The following is an 18,829-nucleotide window of genomic DNA, read 5'->3' as shown; positions in this document are numbered from 1 at the left end:
TAGGAATGACTAATGTGAGTTAATAACTGGTTCTCACATTAGTTATATACCCCCCTCGCCCGGCTGTAGTTTATCTTCCATGCCAACTAGAGAAATATTTTTACAATGAGTACATCATTCCTCCAAGGTGAGGTTTCTGTTGTGTTGCAAGTTATTGGAAAATGATATCATTTCATAGATCTGAGGATGTAACATAAATACTCGAGGCAAAAATGAAACTCAGAAGAGGTTAGTCAGGCAATAGATCACAGTGAGCCTTCAGTTTGGTCGGTCATTCACATACTACAAAAGGTGAATGAAAGCCACACTGAAGGACTATTGTGCAAGGACACAGTGTTTCATGTAAACAGGCTATGAAAAGATTTTGCTGTATGTCAGAGTAATAACGGAAACAATAACATTTCTGCCAATTTCCAGTGAGATAACCGTTTGCATAAGATGGCATTACTGTTTTTATAAGAAAGGGATACTGCAGTCATGAAGTGGTTAAAAAAACATGTTTTACTCCTCTCCTGCTCGTGTTCGTAACCTTTGGATTTTGTATTAGAGACGTCACACTCTTAGCTCGTGTTTATATTTTTATAGGTGTGCTTGTGTGCAACACAACTGTATAGCGTGCCAAGAATCTTAGCGTTAAATGGACATTGACCTCCAATTTCATCCAACGTTTATTGTCTTCAGCGTCCATAGAACGGAGACACTATTTTATTAGGTACTATGTCCTTGATGCCGTGAAAAAGTATATATTAGGATCATTACATAATTTTTTTCTTGTCTTTCATTTCAGAATTCCAAGCAACACTGTGATCCATCGCCTGACTAACCTTCTCTTCTACACAATTTCTGAAGGCCACGAACAGCTTCCAGTCAACAAGTTTATTAATGTAAGACAAAAAACATTCTCAAACATCTCCAAGACTAACGAGCAGGTTTGAAAAAAAAATGAAAAAGGAACCTATTAAAAAACTCTGAACAAGTCTTTGAGGAGGAGCTCAAAAATTTGTTCAGGGAAACGTTTGACCAATTTTGCTCACTATTGGTCTCTAACGTCTCATAATAGATGGATCATCTTTAAAAATGCAGAGAAAGTAACTACAATTAAAGTCTATATTTTCTATAGTATAAATATTTGCAATTTTCTACATTTACCATTGGAACACCAACAATCGCTATAAGGCTTCTTGCAGACGACTGTATATTCGATCTAAGTGGGATCCAACAAAACATCGGATCACACTTGGACCAATGTTAGTCTATGAAGCGTGCACATGTTTTTTCCTTGGACATAGTCTGTTAAAATATCACAGCATATACGATTTGCACAATATTTTCACAATATTTGGATCTCACTCGGTCATGCAAGTCAATAAGTCCGTGGAAAAAATCAGACCGCACTCAGATGACATCCAAATGTGGTCTGATCTTCACAGATTGACAGAATGAAGAAAATGGAGAATCGTTTTTTTCTTCACATCTTCTCCTGATCCGAGAAAATCGCATAACACTGTGATCATACTCGGATCAAACTCTGATCAGAGTGTGCTTAGCATAAACCTCCCGATTCTCTGAGATGAGAGAAAATATTGCCATGTGACACTAGCCTAAGAGGGGTCCTGTATCTTTTGCTGTACATTACCTTTTGCTGGTAATTTGTGAAAAGGTGTAAATGGGATTATTTATTGCTTACACTGATGAGCAAAGGGGTAACATTGTTTTGAACTTTTGACTTTCAGGCTCCATATCTCACCATCCACTACTGATTTGAATGTGATACTACCATCATTTTATAGACAATCATCTTGGCTATCTCATACATAAATTTGAATTGCAGCTGTTTAGCATGTGATTAGTTATGCAGATTCTTGTCATCTCACTGCATTGTTACTGTTTTGCCCCTGGTGGTGGAAAAATCTTTTTTTTAGCTCAGTGTGTTATTAGGTTTATTCCCAAGTGAAAGGTGACTGGTTCGAAGGAGCAGCCATGAAGTAGATTGCCCAAGAAAAAAGAAACAACGTCATCCAGCTCATCAATAGCAATCTTTCGACCAAGAAAATTGCTAAGCTGCATCATGTGAGTGCCATGACAGTTGGAAGAATACGAAATGAAGTCTGTCCATCTATTCAAGCCAAGCGGTGGACGTCCAGGCAAAATATTGGAGTCAACATAAGGTCTATCAGTTCTGGTATGACAAACGCGGCAGTGAATATGCTTCATAAAAGTGAGATCTCAAACGTTCGTGCGATACACGTTACACAAGTCATGGATGGTGGCCCGGAAAAAGGTGAAGAAGCCTCGACTTCAATATCATCATAAGAAGCGTTGGTTCAAGTTTGCAAACAAGTACAAAAAGTGGACGTTTAAAGATTTGAAACTGCTGATTTGGAACGATGACACGAAATCAATAGACTAAGCTATGATAAGTGCAAATGGGTCCACTTTTCGTGCTTGTTTGCAAACTTGATCCAACGCTTCTTATGACAATAAGAGGTTGAGGCTTCTTCACCTTTTTTCGGGCCACTATTCCAGACTTGAGTAATGTGCGGTGCTTGCATTCTCGTCTGTGATCTCACTGTTATGAAGCATATTAGCCACCTCCACTGCCGTGTTTGTCGCACCAGAACTAATAGATCTTGGGATGACTCGACTTGTTGACTCTGATTTTTTCCTGAACGTCCACCTCTTGGCTTCTGACTGAATGGACGAACTTCATTTCGTATTCTTCCAACTGTCATGGCACTCACATGATGCAGCTTAGCAATTTTCTTGGTCAAGAGACTGCCGCTATCGATGAGCTTGATGATGCTGTTTCTCTTTACTTTTTGTGCCTGCTCCTCAATTCAAACCAATTACCTTTCACTAGGGAATCAACCTAAGAGTACACTGAGCCATTAGGGAATGTGAGAACAGGTTGTATTTTGTAGTATTGAGGAAGAAAATTATTTTTCCACCACCAGGAGCAAAACAGTAACAATGCAGTGATATGGCAAGAATCTGCATAACTAATCATATGCTAAATATTGCAAGTCAAATTTATGTATGAGATAGCCAAGATGATTGTCTATAAAATGATGATAGTCTCACGTGTGAAGCAGTATTGGATGGTGAGATATGGAGCCTGAAAGTCAAAAGATCAAAACATTGTTCCTCTTTTGCTCGTCAGTGTATATCAGGTAGTTCTTTACACTGATTTTTCTAGGACTAGTACTGTACTTTATTAATAATAATAATAATAATAATAAGAAGAAGAAGAAGAAGAAGAAGAAGAAAGAAATTAATGTGTAAGCGATACACCATGATTCATGGAATATACCTATTTAGTATTTTACTATTTGTTAGTATTATTTTAGAATTAATAGTGTCAGGTCTACTGCATTAGTGTTGTGCGGTGTCTTGCATTGAATAAAGTGTGGTGAAGGTGATTTATGCGTCATTTCTTCTTCTGTGCCCTCTTTGGTAGATGGCATCAGGAGAAGCAGAAGCCTACACTGAGATCACTGCTGGAGCAGTACTCATGGGAATGGATCAGATGGGGGGTGACTGAACAGCTTGTCTTTGTTGCAACATTCACCTTGTAAAAATGTATTTTGACATTTTTCCAGTGAGATCAGTGAACTCCATGCGGATTCCTGGGCTGAGCATTTAGTTTATATAGCTTTCCATGGACAGGTGTTTAACAGTCAGGCCTAGGTCCTGCTCTGTCCTCCGTCTATTGAGGCCTGCTGGCACATAGAGAAGTGAAATACTATTGTTAGAACCATCCGTTTGTTGGTCCTGTGTCTGGGTATCCACCTCCAGTAGGCAGACATGCCAGAACATGATACATGACAGAGAGCATGTTCGCTCTGTTGGTACCATTATAGTCCATGGCCTCGTCTGCGCAATCGCCCATATAAGGTTTTATGGGGAGGTTCGGATGTAAGCCCTGATGGAGCCACTAAACGGGTGGTGCCTGAATGCAGTGTGAAGGCACCCTTAGGCCATGTGCACATGGTGGTCGTTTTCAGGTAAAACTTCCTTTTAGATTACAGTGTGAAGTATAGAGAGTGGGTGGCTTCTAAGTGGAAGCCGCCTGAAGAATGGTTATGTCACGTCTTTTAACTGCTTCAAGGTTTCCAAACCTTTAATCTGTTAAAAGAAGTGACATAAGACAGAACATGTGCACAGCAATGTCGTTTTGACATGGCTGTATGCCATGTTCACTTTTATGATTTTGCAGCACTTTTTCAGGCAGATTCTGACAGATATCTGCCTGAGAAAGAAGCCATGTGCAAATAGCCTAATGATGTTTTTATAAGCAGGAAATATGAAAATTTCCTCTTCAGAGAGGAAGAGGACTAGAATTCTTGTGCCACCTATTGGAAGTAGGGATCCTAAAAGTCATCAACCGTTTAACGAGTCTTGCCTTATGACCTCCCAGCATCATTTGCTATTCATAATGTGTTCCATCGCTCGTTGTTGCGGAGGTATGTGGTACCTGTGGTTCCTCCGGTTGAGCCTCCTGCCCCGGTGCTGGTTGAGGGAGAATTGGAATACGTGGTGGAGAAGATCTTGGATTCTCGTATTTCTAGACGGAGGCTCCAGTATTTGGTTAAATGGAAGGGCTATGGTCAGGAGGATAATTCTTGGGTTGTCGCCTCTGATGTTCATGCGGCCGATTTGGTTCGTGCCTTCCATGTGGCTCATCCTGATCGCCCTGGCGGTTTTCATGAGGGTTCGGTGACCCCTCCTCAAGGGGGGGGTACTGTTGTGAACTCTGTGTTCAGGCTCCCTCTTGTGGTCACTGGTGGTATTGTGTGACTTTTGCTTTGGGCTCCCCCTGGTGGCTTTGTCTGTTATCCTGCTGGTCTCTGGCTATCAGCTGGTTCGTTATCCTCTGGGAGGTTCCTATATAGCTCTGTTTTACTTCCACTTGTTGCCGGCTGTCGATGTAATCAGTGCTACTCAGATTCCTTCTGACTACCTTGCTCCCAGTCCATCCAGCTCAAGCTAAGTTTTGTTTGCTCATTTTTTATCAGCAGTGTTTTTCATGTTTTCTGTTCCAGCTTGCTAAAATGTAATTCCCTCGCTTGCTGGTTGCTCTAGTGGGCTGAGTTTCTCCCCACACACCGTTAGTTGGGGTGTGGGTTCTTGAAATCTCAGGATGGATATTTTGTAAGGGTTTTTTATTGATCGCATAGACCCCTGCTCTATTTTCTGCTTTCTAGTACTAGTGGGCCTCTTTTGCTGAATCTGATTTCATCCCTATGTATGTGCCTTCTTCTTACTTCACCATTAATATTTGTTGGGGGCTTCTATATCTTTGGGGATTATTTCTCTGGAGGCAAGCGAGGTCTTTCTTTCTCTTTAGGGGTAGCTAGTTCCTCAGGCTGGCTCGAGACGTCTAGGAATTTTTTAGGCACGTTCACCGGCTACCTCTAGTTGTTTTGGATAGGTTCAGATTTGCGATCAGTCCAGTTACCATCTCCCTAGAGCTCGTCCTTAGTTTATTCACTTGCTGGTCTATTTGTGATCCTCAGCCATTAAGGATCATAACAGTACAGCCGGCCTACAAAGTGTTAATTGCATGGCAGAAGCAGGAGAAAAGAAGCCTTGAGAATTTTTTTTTTTTTCTTGTTGTTGCCGTGTGTCTAGCTGCTGTGCTAGCTTCTCTCCTCCTCTTAATCTTGGTGTGGCTCTGAGTTCAGCTGATGACATGGATGTCCAGAGCTTGGCTTCCAGTCTGGATCATCTTGCTGCTAGGGTTCAAAGTATTCAGGATTTTGTTGTTCACAGTCCTATGTCTGAGCCTAGAATACCTATTCCGGAGTTGTTTTCTGGAGATAGATCTAGGTTCCTGAATTTTAAGAACAATTGTAAGTTGTGTCTTTCTTTGAAACCTCGTTCCTCTGGTGATGCCGTTCAGCAAGTTAAGATTATCATTTCCTTTTTGCGTGGTGACCCACAAGATTGGGCCTTCGCATTGGCGCCAGGGGATCCTGCATTGCTTAGTGTAGATGCGTTTTTTCTGGCCCTTGGATTGCTCTATGAGGAACCTAATCTTGAGAACCAGGCTGAGAAAGCATTATTGGCCCTCTCGCAGGGGCAAGATGAAGCAGAGGTGTACTGCCAGAAATTTCGGAAATGGTCGGTGCTTACTCAATGGAATGAGTGTGCCCTGGCTGCTAATTTCAGAGAAGGTCTTTCTGAAGCCATTAAGAATGTCATGGTGGGGTTCCCTACGCCTGCAGGTCTGAATGAGTCAATGACTCTGGCCATTCAGATTGATCGGCGGTTGCGGGAGCGCAAACCTGTGCACCATTTGGTGGTGTCTTCTGAACAGACACCTGAATCTATGCAATGTGACAGAATTTTGACCAGAAGTGAACGGCAAAATTATAGACAGCAAAATGGGTTGTGCTTTTACTGTGGTGACTCAGCTCATGTTATCTCAGCATGCTCTAAGCGCAAAAAAAAGGTTGATAAATCTGTCACCATTGGTACTTTACAGCCTAAGTTCATTTTGTCTGTTACCCTGATTTGTTCCCTGTCATCTTACCCGGTTAATGCCTTTGTAGATTCAGGTGCTGCCCTGGATGATGGATTGGTCATTTGCCAGGCGCTGTGGTTTTGATTTGGAGCCTTTAAAATTCCCTATTCCACTAAGGGGAATTGACTCCACACCATTGGCTACGAATAGACCTCAGTACTGGACACAAGTGACCATGTGCATGACTCCTGTTCATCAGGAGGTGATTCGCTTTCTTGTATTGCATAATTTGCATGATGTCGTCGTGTTGGGTCTACCATGGTTGCAGACTCATAATCCAGTCCTGGATTGGAAAGCTATGTCGGTGTCAAGTTGGGGTTGTCAGGGAATTCATGGTGACGCTCCTGTGGTGTCAATTGCTTCGTCCACTCCTTCTGAAGTCCCTACGTTTTTGTCAGACTACCAGGATGTATTTGAGGAACCCAAACTCAATTCTCTACCTCCTCATAGGGACTGTGATTGTGCTATAAATTTGATTCCTGGTAGTAAGTTTCCTAAGGGACGACTTTTCAATTTATCTGTGCCGGAGCATGCTGCCATGCGGAGTTATATAAAGGAGTCTTTGGAGAAGGGACATATTCGCCCATCCTCTTCCCCTCTTGGTGCAGGATTCTTTTTTGTGGCTAAGAAGGATGGTTCCCTGAGACCTTGTATTGATTATCGCCTTTTGAATAAAATCACGGTCAAATTTCAGTATCCTTTGCCATTGTTAACTGATTTGTTTGCTCGCATTAGGGGGTCTAGTTGGTTCACCAAGATAGATCTTCGTGGTGCATATAACCTTGTGCGTATAAAACAGGGTGATGAATGGAAAACTGCATTTAATACGCCTGAAGGCCATTTTGAGTACCTGGTGATGCCTTTTGGACTTTCTAATGCTCCTTCAGTCTTTCAGTCCTTTATGCACGACATCTTCCGTGAATATCTGGATAAGTTTATGATTGTGTATCTGGATGATATTCTGTTTTTTTCGCATGATTGGGAGTCTCATGTTAAGCAGGTCAGGATGGTCTTTCAGGTCCTGCGTGACAATGCTTTATTTGTGAAGGGCTCAAAATGTCTTTTTGGAGTCCAGAAGATTTCTTTTTTGGGTTTCATTTTTTCTCCTCCTACTATTGAGATGGACCCAGTCAAGGTTCAGGCTATTCATGACTGGACGCAGCCTACATCTGTTAAGAGTCTTCAGAAGTTCTTGGGTTTTGCTAATTTTTACCATCGCTTCATAGCTAATTTTTCTGGTGTTGTTAAGCCTTTGACGGATTTGACCAAGAAAGGTTCTGATGTGACTAATTGGTCCTCTGTGGCTGTGGAGGCCTTTCGGGAGCTGAAGCGCCGGTTTTCTTCGGCTCCGGTCTTATGTCAGCCAGATGTCTCACTTCCCTTCCAGGTGGAGGTTGATGCTTCCGAGATTGGAGCGGGGGCTGTTTTGTCGCAGAGAAGCTCCGATGACTCTGTGATGAAGCCATGTGCTTTCTTTTCAAGAAAGTTTTCGCCTGCCGAGCGGAATTATGATGTCGGTAATCGGGAGTTGTTGGCTATGAAGTGGGCATTTGAGGAGTGGCGACATTGGCTCGAGGGAGCTAAGCATCGTGTGGTGGTCTTGACTGATCACAAGAATTTGATTTACCTCGAGTCGGCCAAGCGGCTGAATCCCAGACAGGCTCGTTGGTCGTTGTTTTTCTCTCGTTTTGATTTCGTGGTTTCGTACCTGCCTGGTTCGAAGAATGTGAAGGCTGATGCTCTTTCTAGGAGTTTTGTGCCTGACTCTCCTGGAGATTCAGAGCCGGCTGATATCCTTAGAGAAGGGGTGATTTTGTCTGCCATCTCCCCAGATTTGCGACGTGTGCTGCAAGAGTTTCAGGCGGATAGACCTGATCGCTGTCCACCGGAGAGACTGTTTGTCCCGGATAGATGGACCAACAGAGTCATCTCCGAGGTTCATTCTTCGGTGTTGGCGGGCCATCCTGGAATATTTGGTACCAGAGACTTGGTGGCCAGGTCTTTTTGGTGGCCTTCCTTGTCGCGGGATGTGCGTTCCTTTGTGCAGTCTTGTGGAATTTGTGCTCGGGCTAAGCCTTGCTGTTTTCGAGCCAGTGGTTTGCTGTTACCTTTGCCTGTCCCAAAGAGGCCTTGGATGCACATTTCCATGGATTTTATTTCTGATCTCCCTGTCTCTCAGAGAATGTCTGTCATCTGGGTGGTGTGTGATCGTTTTTCTAAGATGGTCCATTTGGTGCCCTTGCCTAAGTTGCCTTCCTCCTCCGAGTTGGTTCCACTGTTTTTTCAAAATGTGGTTCGTTTGCACGGGATTCCTGAGAACATTGTTTCTGACAGAGGATCCCAGTTTGTGTCTAGATTTTGGCGGACCTTTTGTGCTAAATTGGGCATTGATTTGTCTTTTTCGTCGGCCTTCCATCCTCAGACGAATGGCCAAACCGAGCGAACTAATCAGACCTTGGAGACTTATTTAAGATGTTTTGTTTCTGCTGATCAGGATGACCGGGTTACTTTTTTGCCATTGGCCGAGTTTGCCCTTAATAATCGGGCTAGTTCTGCTACTTTGGTTTCTCCTTTTTCTTGTAATTCGGGGTTTCATCCCCGTTTTTCCTCGGGTCAGGTGGAGCCTTCTGACTGTCCTGGAGTGGATGTTGTGGTTGATAGGTTGTATCAGATTTGGAATCATGTGGTGGACAATTTGAAGCTGTCTCAAGAGAAGGCTCAGCTCTTTGCCAACCGCCGTCGCTGTGTGGGTCCCCGACTTCGCGTTGGGGACTTGGTGTGGTTGTCTTCTCGCTTCGTTCCTATGAAGGTCTCCTCTCCTAAGTTCAAGCCTCGGTTTATCGGTCCTTATAAGATTCTGGAAGTCCTTGGCCCTGTGTCATTTCGTCTGGACCTCCCAGCATCATTTGCTATTCATAATGTGTTCCATCGCTCGTTGTTGCGGAGGTATGTGGTGCCTGTGGTTCCTCCGGTTGAGCCTCCTGCCCCGGTGCTGGTTGAGGGAGAATTGGAATACGTGGTGGAGAAGATCTTGGATTCTCGTATTTCTAGACGGAGGCTCCAGTATTTGGTTAAATGGAAGGGCTATGGTCAGGAGGATAATTCTTGGGTTGTCGCCTCTGATGTTCATGCGGCCGATTTGGTTCGTGCCTTCCATGTGGCTCATCCTGATTGCCCTGGCGGTTTTCATGAGGGTTCGGTGACCCCTCCTCAAGGGGGGGGTACTGTTGTGAACTCTGTGTTCAGGCTCCCTCTTGTGGTCACTGGTGGTATGGTGTGACTTTTGCTTTGGGCTCCCCCTGGTGGCTTTGTCTGTTATCCTGCTGGTCTCTGGCTATCAGCTGGTTCGTTATCCTCTGGGAGGTTCCTATATAGCTCTGTTTTACTTCCACTTGTTGCCGGCTGTCGATGTAATCAGTGCTACTCAGATTCCTTCTGACTACCTTGCTCCCAGTCCATCCAGCTCAAGCTAAGTTTTGTTTGCTCATTTTTTATCAGCAGTGTTTTTCATGTTTTCTGTTCCAGCTTGCTAAAATGTAATTCCCCCGCTTGCTGGTTGCTCTAGTGGGCTGAGTTTCTCCCCACACACCGTTAGTTGGGGTGTGGGTTCTTGAAATCTCAGGATGGATATTTTGTAAGGGTTTTTTATTGATCGCATAGACCCCTGCTCTATTTTCTGCTTTCTAGTACTAGTGGGCCTCTTTTGCTGAATCTGATTTAATCCCTATGTATGTGCCTTCTTCTTACTTCACCGTTAATATTTGTTGGGGGCTTCTATATCTTTGGGGATTATTTCTCTGGAGGAAAGCGAGATCTTTCTTTCTCTTTAGGGGTAGCTAGTTCCTCAGGCTTGCTCGAGACGTCTAGGAATTTTTTAGGCACGTTCACCGGCTACCTCTAGTTGTTTTGGATAGGTTCAGATTTGCGATCAGTCCAGTTACCATCTCCCTAGAGCTCGTCCTTAGTTTATTCACTTGCTGGTCTATTTGTGATCCTCAGCCATTAAGGATCATAACAATGCCCTACATAGAGAATCAGAAGAACTCATTGACTCATTGCTTCAATTTAAGAGGGGACTGGATACCTTTCTGGAAAAGTATAATATTACAGGGTATATATATTAGATTCCTTGATAAGGCGTTGATCCAGGGAACTAGTCTGATTGCCATATGTGGGGTCGGGAAGGAATTTTTTTCCCCATGATGGAGCTTACTCTTACCACATGGGTTTTTTTTGCCTTCCCCTGGATCAACATGTTAGGGCATGCTAGGCTATGGGTTGAACTAGATGGACTTAAAGTCTTCCTTCAACCTTAATAACTATGTAACTATGTAACTATACTAAACTTCTCATTGGAGGTACTTGATAATAATATTATTATTATTATTATTATTATTATTAGACCTACTACATATTGGGATAGGATCTTGAAGATGAGCATATAGGCCCCTCAAAGCTCAATGTCACTTCAAATGTGATGTGGTCCCTTAAAAATTGGTTTTGCAAATTTTGTTGTAAAATTGAGAAATCGCTGGTCAACTTTTAACCCTGCTTCCCTAGTGCCAGCGTGTGGAACTGATACAGCACACGGGCGGCACACGGTTGCCACAAGTATCACACACACTTACACTGATATCTCCGGTACTGTTTTTGCCAGTATCGAAAATTTCAGTACATGTGAAACAGGCCTTACTGTTAGAAAGTTTAGATAATGCCTAAATTTTATTAAATAATTCTTACAACTTGCCACAAACTATAAAATGTATAAGGACAGTGAAAGTCATTACTAACGCAGTCTTCATTACATTTTTTATGTCATTTTAAACATTCTAGACACTGAAAGCCAATGGACTCCTCGTATCAGACCCCAGGCTGAAGGACTGTATGGACAAGCTGCAAAATACCATGCAAGAGTCAATGATAGGAGCAACGATGGATTTAGAAATCTTTCGAAAGTATTTTTTTTTAAACCATTACACATATACTAATCAGATCACAGGTTCCATACTGAGCTTGAGCACACCTCACCTTCAGTACTTTATTTTGTTCCTTTTTGTATGTGGATTTTTGCTGTAGATTTTTCCACATTCATTTAGTATGGGTGAAATCTACTGCAAAAAAAAAGCTGAAGGAATTGACATGCGGCAGATTTATATCTGCTGCAAATCTGCAAAGAAGAAATAAGCAACAAGTACATGAGACTTCAGGAATCTCATTCACTTTGCTGGTACTAAGAAATTCTTCAGGTTTTGTGACAAAACTGTGCAGAAAATAGCATACACTAGGAATATGTTCACACGTTGCATTTTTAATACAGATTAAAAGTTGCTTTTTACAGTGCCAGCAAAAACTATGAGATTTCAGAATTCTAATGCACACGTTTGTTTGTTTTTCCTGACTGAATTGGAAAACTGCTGCTTTTTGAAAACTGCAGCATGTCAATTCTTTCAGCACTTTTACAGAAAGCAATGAGTAAGTGCAAAAAAAGCAGCAAAAAACGTAGAAAAAAATGTTGCCAGCAGTTTTTGCAGAGTTTTTAGGGGAAAAAAATAGGTACACCAGGATCTGAAACCCATTTACTTTTCAGATTTTTCCAAGTTTAAACTAGTATCTTGGCGTCCTCACAGGAGTCTGGCAGTTAGGATTAGTATGGTGAAATTCAATTAGTGATATGTGTAAATATTGCCTTTCCACTCAATGCCTGAAACATATGTGGCAGTAAACAATGCCTGGCCAATGTGTGATAGTAAACAATGCCCTACCAAAGTGTGACAGTAAACAATGCCCGGCCAATGTGTGACAGTAAACAATGCCTGTCCAATGTGTGACAGTAAACAATGCCTGGCCAATGTGTGACAGTAAACAATGCCTGGCCAATGTGTGATAGCAAACAATGCCCGGCCAATGTGTGACAATAAACAATGTCTGGCCAATGTGTGACAGTAAATGATGCCCAGCCAATGTGTGATAGTAAACAATGCCTGGCCAATGTGTGATAGTAAACAATGCCCGGCCAATGTGTGACACTAAACAATGGCCAACCAAAGTGTGAAAGTAAACAATGCCCGAGCAATGGGTGAAAGTAAACAATGCCTGTCCAATGTGTGACAGAAAACAATGCCTGGCCAATATGTGACAGTAAACAATGCCTGGCCAATGTGTGATAGTAAACAATGCCCGGCCAATGTGTGACAGTAAACAATGGCCAACCAAAGTGTGAAAGTAAACAATGCCCAGGCCCTCTCTTCTCCATAAAATTGTAAAAGTCATCTCCTATCTCAGTAATGAGAAAATCTGTCTTCACTGAATACAGATTTTACTGATGAAATGAGAGTGAAATATCAATCCAGAATGAAAAAGAAGCACATTTCTCTAGTAAAATATCTTACAAAATTGTTTATTTTCATGTGTACTAGTAAATTATTAAATAAATTCAAACTGAGTTATTCTTTACGATAAGTTACTTGCTAAACAAAATTGAATTAAAATCCTTGTCAAAATCCCTGTGCTCTCTCGATTCTGCAGCCCTTTTCCAGTTTGCGCTGCATCACTACATTGCAGAGATATTCACAATTGTTTCTTCTGGAGTGCAATATGTGAAATCTCTTCTTGCAGTTCAACTGGGTGTTGCTTCAGAATCTTCTCGGGGGGGGGGGGGATGTGGAGGGGGGAGGGTGGTGGTGGTGCATTTTCACCCCTCCCTCCCTAATGCTGCCAATCACAGCTTGGAAGCATACGAGACTGTTAGATCAGCTGCCGTTTGGCAGGAATTGGGAAGGAGGGTGTGAAAGAGCACTCCCTCAAAGAAGCCTCTGAGGAAAAACCAGGAGAGATTTCAAATCTTGCACTCCAGAAGATACAACTGTTTTAATGTGAACCTAGCCTTATATATTCATAATTCTAGATTATTTTTCCTACAGGTGTGTTCAGAGTAACATTGTTCTGCTGACTCAAGTTGTGTGCAAGAAGTGTGTGATTCCAGATTTTGAGCAGTTCTCATTAAACATAAACCGGCTGTATGAGAGCGCCCACAGTATAAAGGAAGGGGAGGTGAGCATATCTTATATTTTTAAAAAGTATGAAGTATGATGTTTTACAGTGGCAAATCTAAAATATGTAATAGAAAAAAAGATAAAATTAGTGTTAATAGAATTATAGTCTTACAGTCGTTTACTTACTGTGTTTTAATTACCTTTAGCTTCAAACAAATAATTTAGAAAAAATATTTAAAATAAAGAATGATTGACATTGAATACTGCAGTGCAAATACAACTACTATTCTACATGACGTGATAAATATATGATGTAATGTTACAGGGAAATTAACTTTATTCCTCCCGGCAGCCTCCGGCTTTCAGTCAAAAAGGCGCGGTTTCAGTCACTGCTCAGTACATAGTGAGCCGCGGCTGTACCCATGACCCGGCACTGACTGACAGCCAGTTCTGCAGTGCATCATTGCTGAGCTAGCTTTCAATCAGTTGTGTGGTCTCAGCCGCCGTTCACACTATTGAATGAGCGACAACTGAAGCCGTGCCGGCTGTGCCTCTATGACTGAAAGCCAGAGGATGTCGGGAAGAATGAAGTTCACTACCATCCTGCTAGCCAGACTTTCAGTGCAGTGGCCGCACAGCTTTAGAATGCTATTAACTTTTAGTTTAACCCCATATCTGTAGGTGTATTAGTGGTTTTTGACATGACAGGTTCCCGATAAATTATACGTTTCCATTAAACAATTTCAGTAGGTAAAATTCCTTTAATCCAGCATCCACAATCCAGAATCAGGGGATTGACAAGTAATAACTAACTTTACACTGGCTGACAGCTGATTGTCATACATGAATGCCAATCAGAGGTTATTTAGCAGTTTGATTAGACAGACCGACCACACTTATTATAATATGATCGGTCTGTTCTCGGCAGCACATTACCTGTTTACAAAGAAGAAACAGCTGTTGAGAACAATGATTTGTATGCAAGCTTAAAATTTATTTCACCCAATAAACAGACGTTTTGTTTGTTTGTCAGGTGATCGGCATCCATTTTAGATAAACAGATAATCTGGAAGTGAGCATTCCTAGAAACATTCATTGCCGATTATAAGCCAGAATAACTGCACTATAACAATGTATTTGTAGCGCCCCCACAACCGCAGGGCCGAGGGGGTACCCGGTGCCGGGCCTCTGAGTCTCTGCTCTGGGGTTGTCACGGTGGCTAGGCCCCGGTCCGTGACCCTGCCGTGGGGCGCACAGTGAATGGGTAGGTAGATGTAGATGGTGGTGACGGTAACGGTGCAGTTGTGGGGTGCAGGACGCAGTAAATAACGAGGACACCAGGTTGCAGTCTCTTTACCTCTTTACTGAAGATCTCTGGGTCCTCAGTCAGGAATACGGTTCACCAAGCTGCGCAAGTCCGGCCGGTCCAATGGCACCTCCAGAGTTCTCCTCACAGGTGGAAATCTGTGCCTTCCTACTTGCGCTATGTGTTGCGGTCCTTCCCTGCTGTGCTTACGGAAAGTACCCCACAACTGTTGTGTCTGTTTCTTAAGTTCCCTCACAACTCGATTAGATGATCTTCTGCTAATCCTCCGTCCCTCCCTGATGTTCTGGTTGGGACGGCACCCGTTTGACGGGTAGGCTCGGAGCTCTTCCGGGACCCTAGAGTCGCCCCTCTCCACAAGTTGCCCCCCAAGACTGCATAGGTGATTTAAGTTAGACAGCCCGCCTTAGACTGACTGTCCTGCCGCTGTTTAGAGTATTGCTTGAAGCTGGATATTATAATACTCCCTCGGCGTTCCGGCCACCGGTTGTGCGCCTCAGTAGGATGTTGCTTCGGTCTTACAGCACGACTCCTACTGGTATTCTCCTATTGCTATGATCTCGTTTCTCACTCAGCACAATCTATCTCGCTTCTGATCCCTCCTTGGGCACCGACGCTATCCTGAGCAGGCACGGTCCCGTTACGTTCGTTCAAGTTGCCAAGCCTCTGTCAGGATCCCACCCCTGACAGAGACCCTACTGTATCTTCCCCCACAACACCCTCTGCCACAAGGTGTTGCCTGGTTCCAACCCAGTCAGCTTTCTGATCTAACTTCCTGCCTGACCCCCAGTTTACCCACTATGGTGGGGAGTGGCCTAGTGAATAGAACCCTTAGCTCCCCCCGGAGGCCCGGCTGTGAAATGTATTGGTGTCTGTGATACCTGGTCAGATGAACTCCTTCAGTGCCATCGGACGTACTATAGCTCCCCATAGTGGCGGAGCCACAGTACTGCAACGACCAGGACTCTGGGGCGCTGCATATTGATTAAAAAGAAAAACAGTGATTGCATCAATTGTGTTACCATTGTGTGTTGCCATCCCGGTGGTTCTCTTCACATGTACAGTGTAAAAGTTTGGACACCCCTGATCAAAATTTCTGTTATTGTAAACAGTTAAGCAAGTGATTTCTAAAAGGCCTAAAGTTAACGGAACCTGTCACCAGTTTTGGCCGATATAAGTTACGGCCATCACCTTTCAAGGCTGATATACAGCATTCTATAAAGCTGTATATCTGCCCCCAACCCGACCTGTAAGAGAAGGAATATAAGTTTTATTATACCAACCTGGGGGGCGGTCCAGTCTGAGGACCGTCGCTCATCTTGTTCCGGCGCCTCCCATCTTCTTACAATCGCAGCCCTCCTTCTTGCTTCGTGTGGATTACACGTCCCTGCGTCATTCACACAGTGTCCTAGGCACCACGCTCCTGTGCAGGCGTACTTCTCTGCCCTGTTTAGGGCAGTGCAAACTACTGCAGTGCACAGGTGCCGAGGCTCTTTGACCTTTCCCAGCACTTGCACACTGTAGTACTTTGCCCTGCCCTCAATAGGGCAGAGAAGTACGCCTGCGCAGGAGCGTGGTGCCTGTGTAGGAGTGCAGGAGACTGTGTGGATGATGCAAGGATGCGTTATCGACATTAAGCAAGAAGGAGAATGGCATCGCAAGAAGATGGGAGGCGCCGGACCAAGAAGAGCGACACCCCTATTTTTCTTCTCTTACAGGTTGGGTTGGGGGTAGATATACAGCATTATAAAATGCTGTATATCAGCCCTGAAAGGTGATGGCCGTACCACATATCGGCCAAAACCGGTGACAGGTTCCCATTTCCTTTGTATTTTAGGGAGGAAAAAAATTATATATTTATATATATATCTATCTATATATATAATTGTCTAAGGGTTTTTCCGTCTGTCTGTCTGTCTGTCTGTCCTGGAAATCCCGCGTCTCTGATTGGTCGAGGCCGCCAGGCCTCGACCAATCAGCGACGGGCACAGCATGGCGACGATGATGTCATAAAGGTTGCCTCGACCAATCAGCGACGGGCACAGTCGGAATCATCATTGTCCATATACTACGGGACATGCATATTCTAGAATACCCGATGCGTTAGAATCGGGCCACAATCTAGTCTATATATATAATTGTCTAAGGGTTTTTCCGTCTGTCTGTCTGTCTGTCTGTCTGTCCTGGAAATCCCGCGTCTCTGATTGGTCGAGGCCGCCAGGCCTCGACCAATCAGCGACGGGCACAGTATCGACATAGATGTCATAATGGTTGCCATGGCGATGATGATGTCATAAAGGTTGCCTCGACCAATCAGCGACGGGCACAGTCTGCCGCGAATTCTGGAATCATCATTGTCCATATACTACGGGGACATGATGCATATTCTAGAATACCCGATGCGTTAGAATCGGGCCACAGTCTAGTATATATATATATATATATATATATATATATATATATATATATATATATATATATATATATATATATATACACACCTCACAAAATTAGAATATCATCAAAAAGTTAATTTAATTCAAAAATTCATTACAAACAGAGTGATCTATTTCAAGTGTTTATTTCGGTTTATGTTCACGATTATGGCTTACAGCCAATGAAAACCCAAAACTCATTATCTCAGTAAATTAAAATAATTAACAAAAACACCTGCAAAGGCTTCCTAAGCATTTAAAAAGGTCCCTTAGTCTGTGTCAGTAGGCTCCACAATCATGGGGAAGATTGCTGACTTGACAGATGTCCAGAAGGCAGTCACTGACACTTCACAAGGAGAGTAAGCCACAAAAGGTCATTGCTAAAGAAGCTGGCTGTTCAGAGTGCTGTATCCAAGCATATTAATGGAAGGTTGAGTGGAAGGAAAAAGTGTGGTAGAAAAAGGAGCACAAGCAAATAAGATAACCACATCCTTGAAAGGATTGTTAAGAAAAAGCAGTTCAAAAATTTTGGGGAGATTCACAAAGAGTGGACTGCTGCTGGAGTCATTGCTTCAAGAGCCACCACACACAGACGTGGTATCCTGGACATGGGCTACAAGTGTCTCATTCCTTGTGTCAAGCCACTCATGACCAATAGACAATGCTTCTGTCTTACCTGGGCCAAGGAGAAAAAGAACTGGACTGTTGCTCAGTGGTCCAAGGTGTTGTTTTCAGATGAAAGTAAGTTCTGCATTTCATTTGGAAATCAATGTCCCAGAGTCTGGAGGAAGAATGGAGAGGCCACAATCCAAGCTGCATGAGGTGTGAAGTTTCCACAATCTCTCACGGTTTGGGGAGCCATGTCATCTGCTGGTGTAGGTCCACTATGTTTTATCAAGATCAAAGTCAGCGCAGCCATCTACCAGGAAATTTTTATAGCACTTCATGCTTCCCTCTGCTGACGAGCTTTTTGGAGATGGAAATTTCATTCTCCAGCAGAACTTGGCACCTGTCCACACTGACAAAAGTACCGATACCTGGTTTAAAAACAACACTATCGCTGTGCTTGATTGGCCAACAAACTCACCTGATCTTAACCCCATAGATGGGGTATTGCCAAGAGGAAGATGAGACCCAACAATGCAGACGAGCTGAAGGCTGCTATCAAAGCAACCTGGGCTTCCATAACACCTCAGCAGTGCCACAGGCTGATAGCCACCATGCCACACCGCATTGATGCAAAAGGAGCCCTGACCAAGTATTGAGTGCATTTACTGAACATTCATTTCAGTGGGCCAACATTTTGGATTTTAAAACCATTTTTCAAGCTGGTGTTATAAAGTATTCTAATTTACTGAGATATTGACTTTTGGGTTTTCATTGGCTGTAAGCCATAATCATCAACATTAACAGAAATAAACACTTGAAATAGATCACTCTGTTTGTAATGACTCTATATAATATGTAAGTTTCACTTTTTGTATTGAAGAACTGAAATAAATTAACGTTTGATGATATTCTAATTTTGTGAGAAGCACCTATGTATGTATGT

General features: G+C 43.2%; 1 protein-coding gene across 1 annotated transcript in view; it reads left to right on the top strand.

The window, feature by feature from the left end:
* GLS2 (glutaminase 2) overlaps positions 1–18,829 on the top strand; it is a 132,519-nt gene that overhangs the window by 45,881 nt on the left and 67,809 nt on the right. Inside the window, exons 2-4 of the mRNA XM_077297610.1 lie at positions 788–884; positions 11,360–11,481; positions 13,447–13,576. Coding sequence (XP_077153725.1) covers positions 788–884; positions 11,360–11,481; positions 13,447–13,576 — 349 coding nt within the window. The remainder of the gene's footprint in view (positions 1–787; positions 885–11,359; positions 11,482–13,446; positions 13,577–18,829) is intronic.

The sequence above is a fragment of the Ranitomeya variabilis genome, chromosome 3, assembly GCF_051348905.1.
Source record: "Ranitomeya variabilis isolate aRanVar5 chromosome 3, aRanVar5.hap1, whole genome shotgun sequence".
NCBI classification, from domain to species: domain Eukaryota; kingdom Metazoa; phylum Chordata; class Amphibia; order Anura; family Dendrobatidae; genus Ranitomeya; species Ranitomeya variabilis.
Note: the sequence above shows the minus strand (reverse complement) of the source record. Positions and strands in the feature narration are given on the sequence as shown.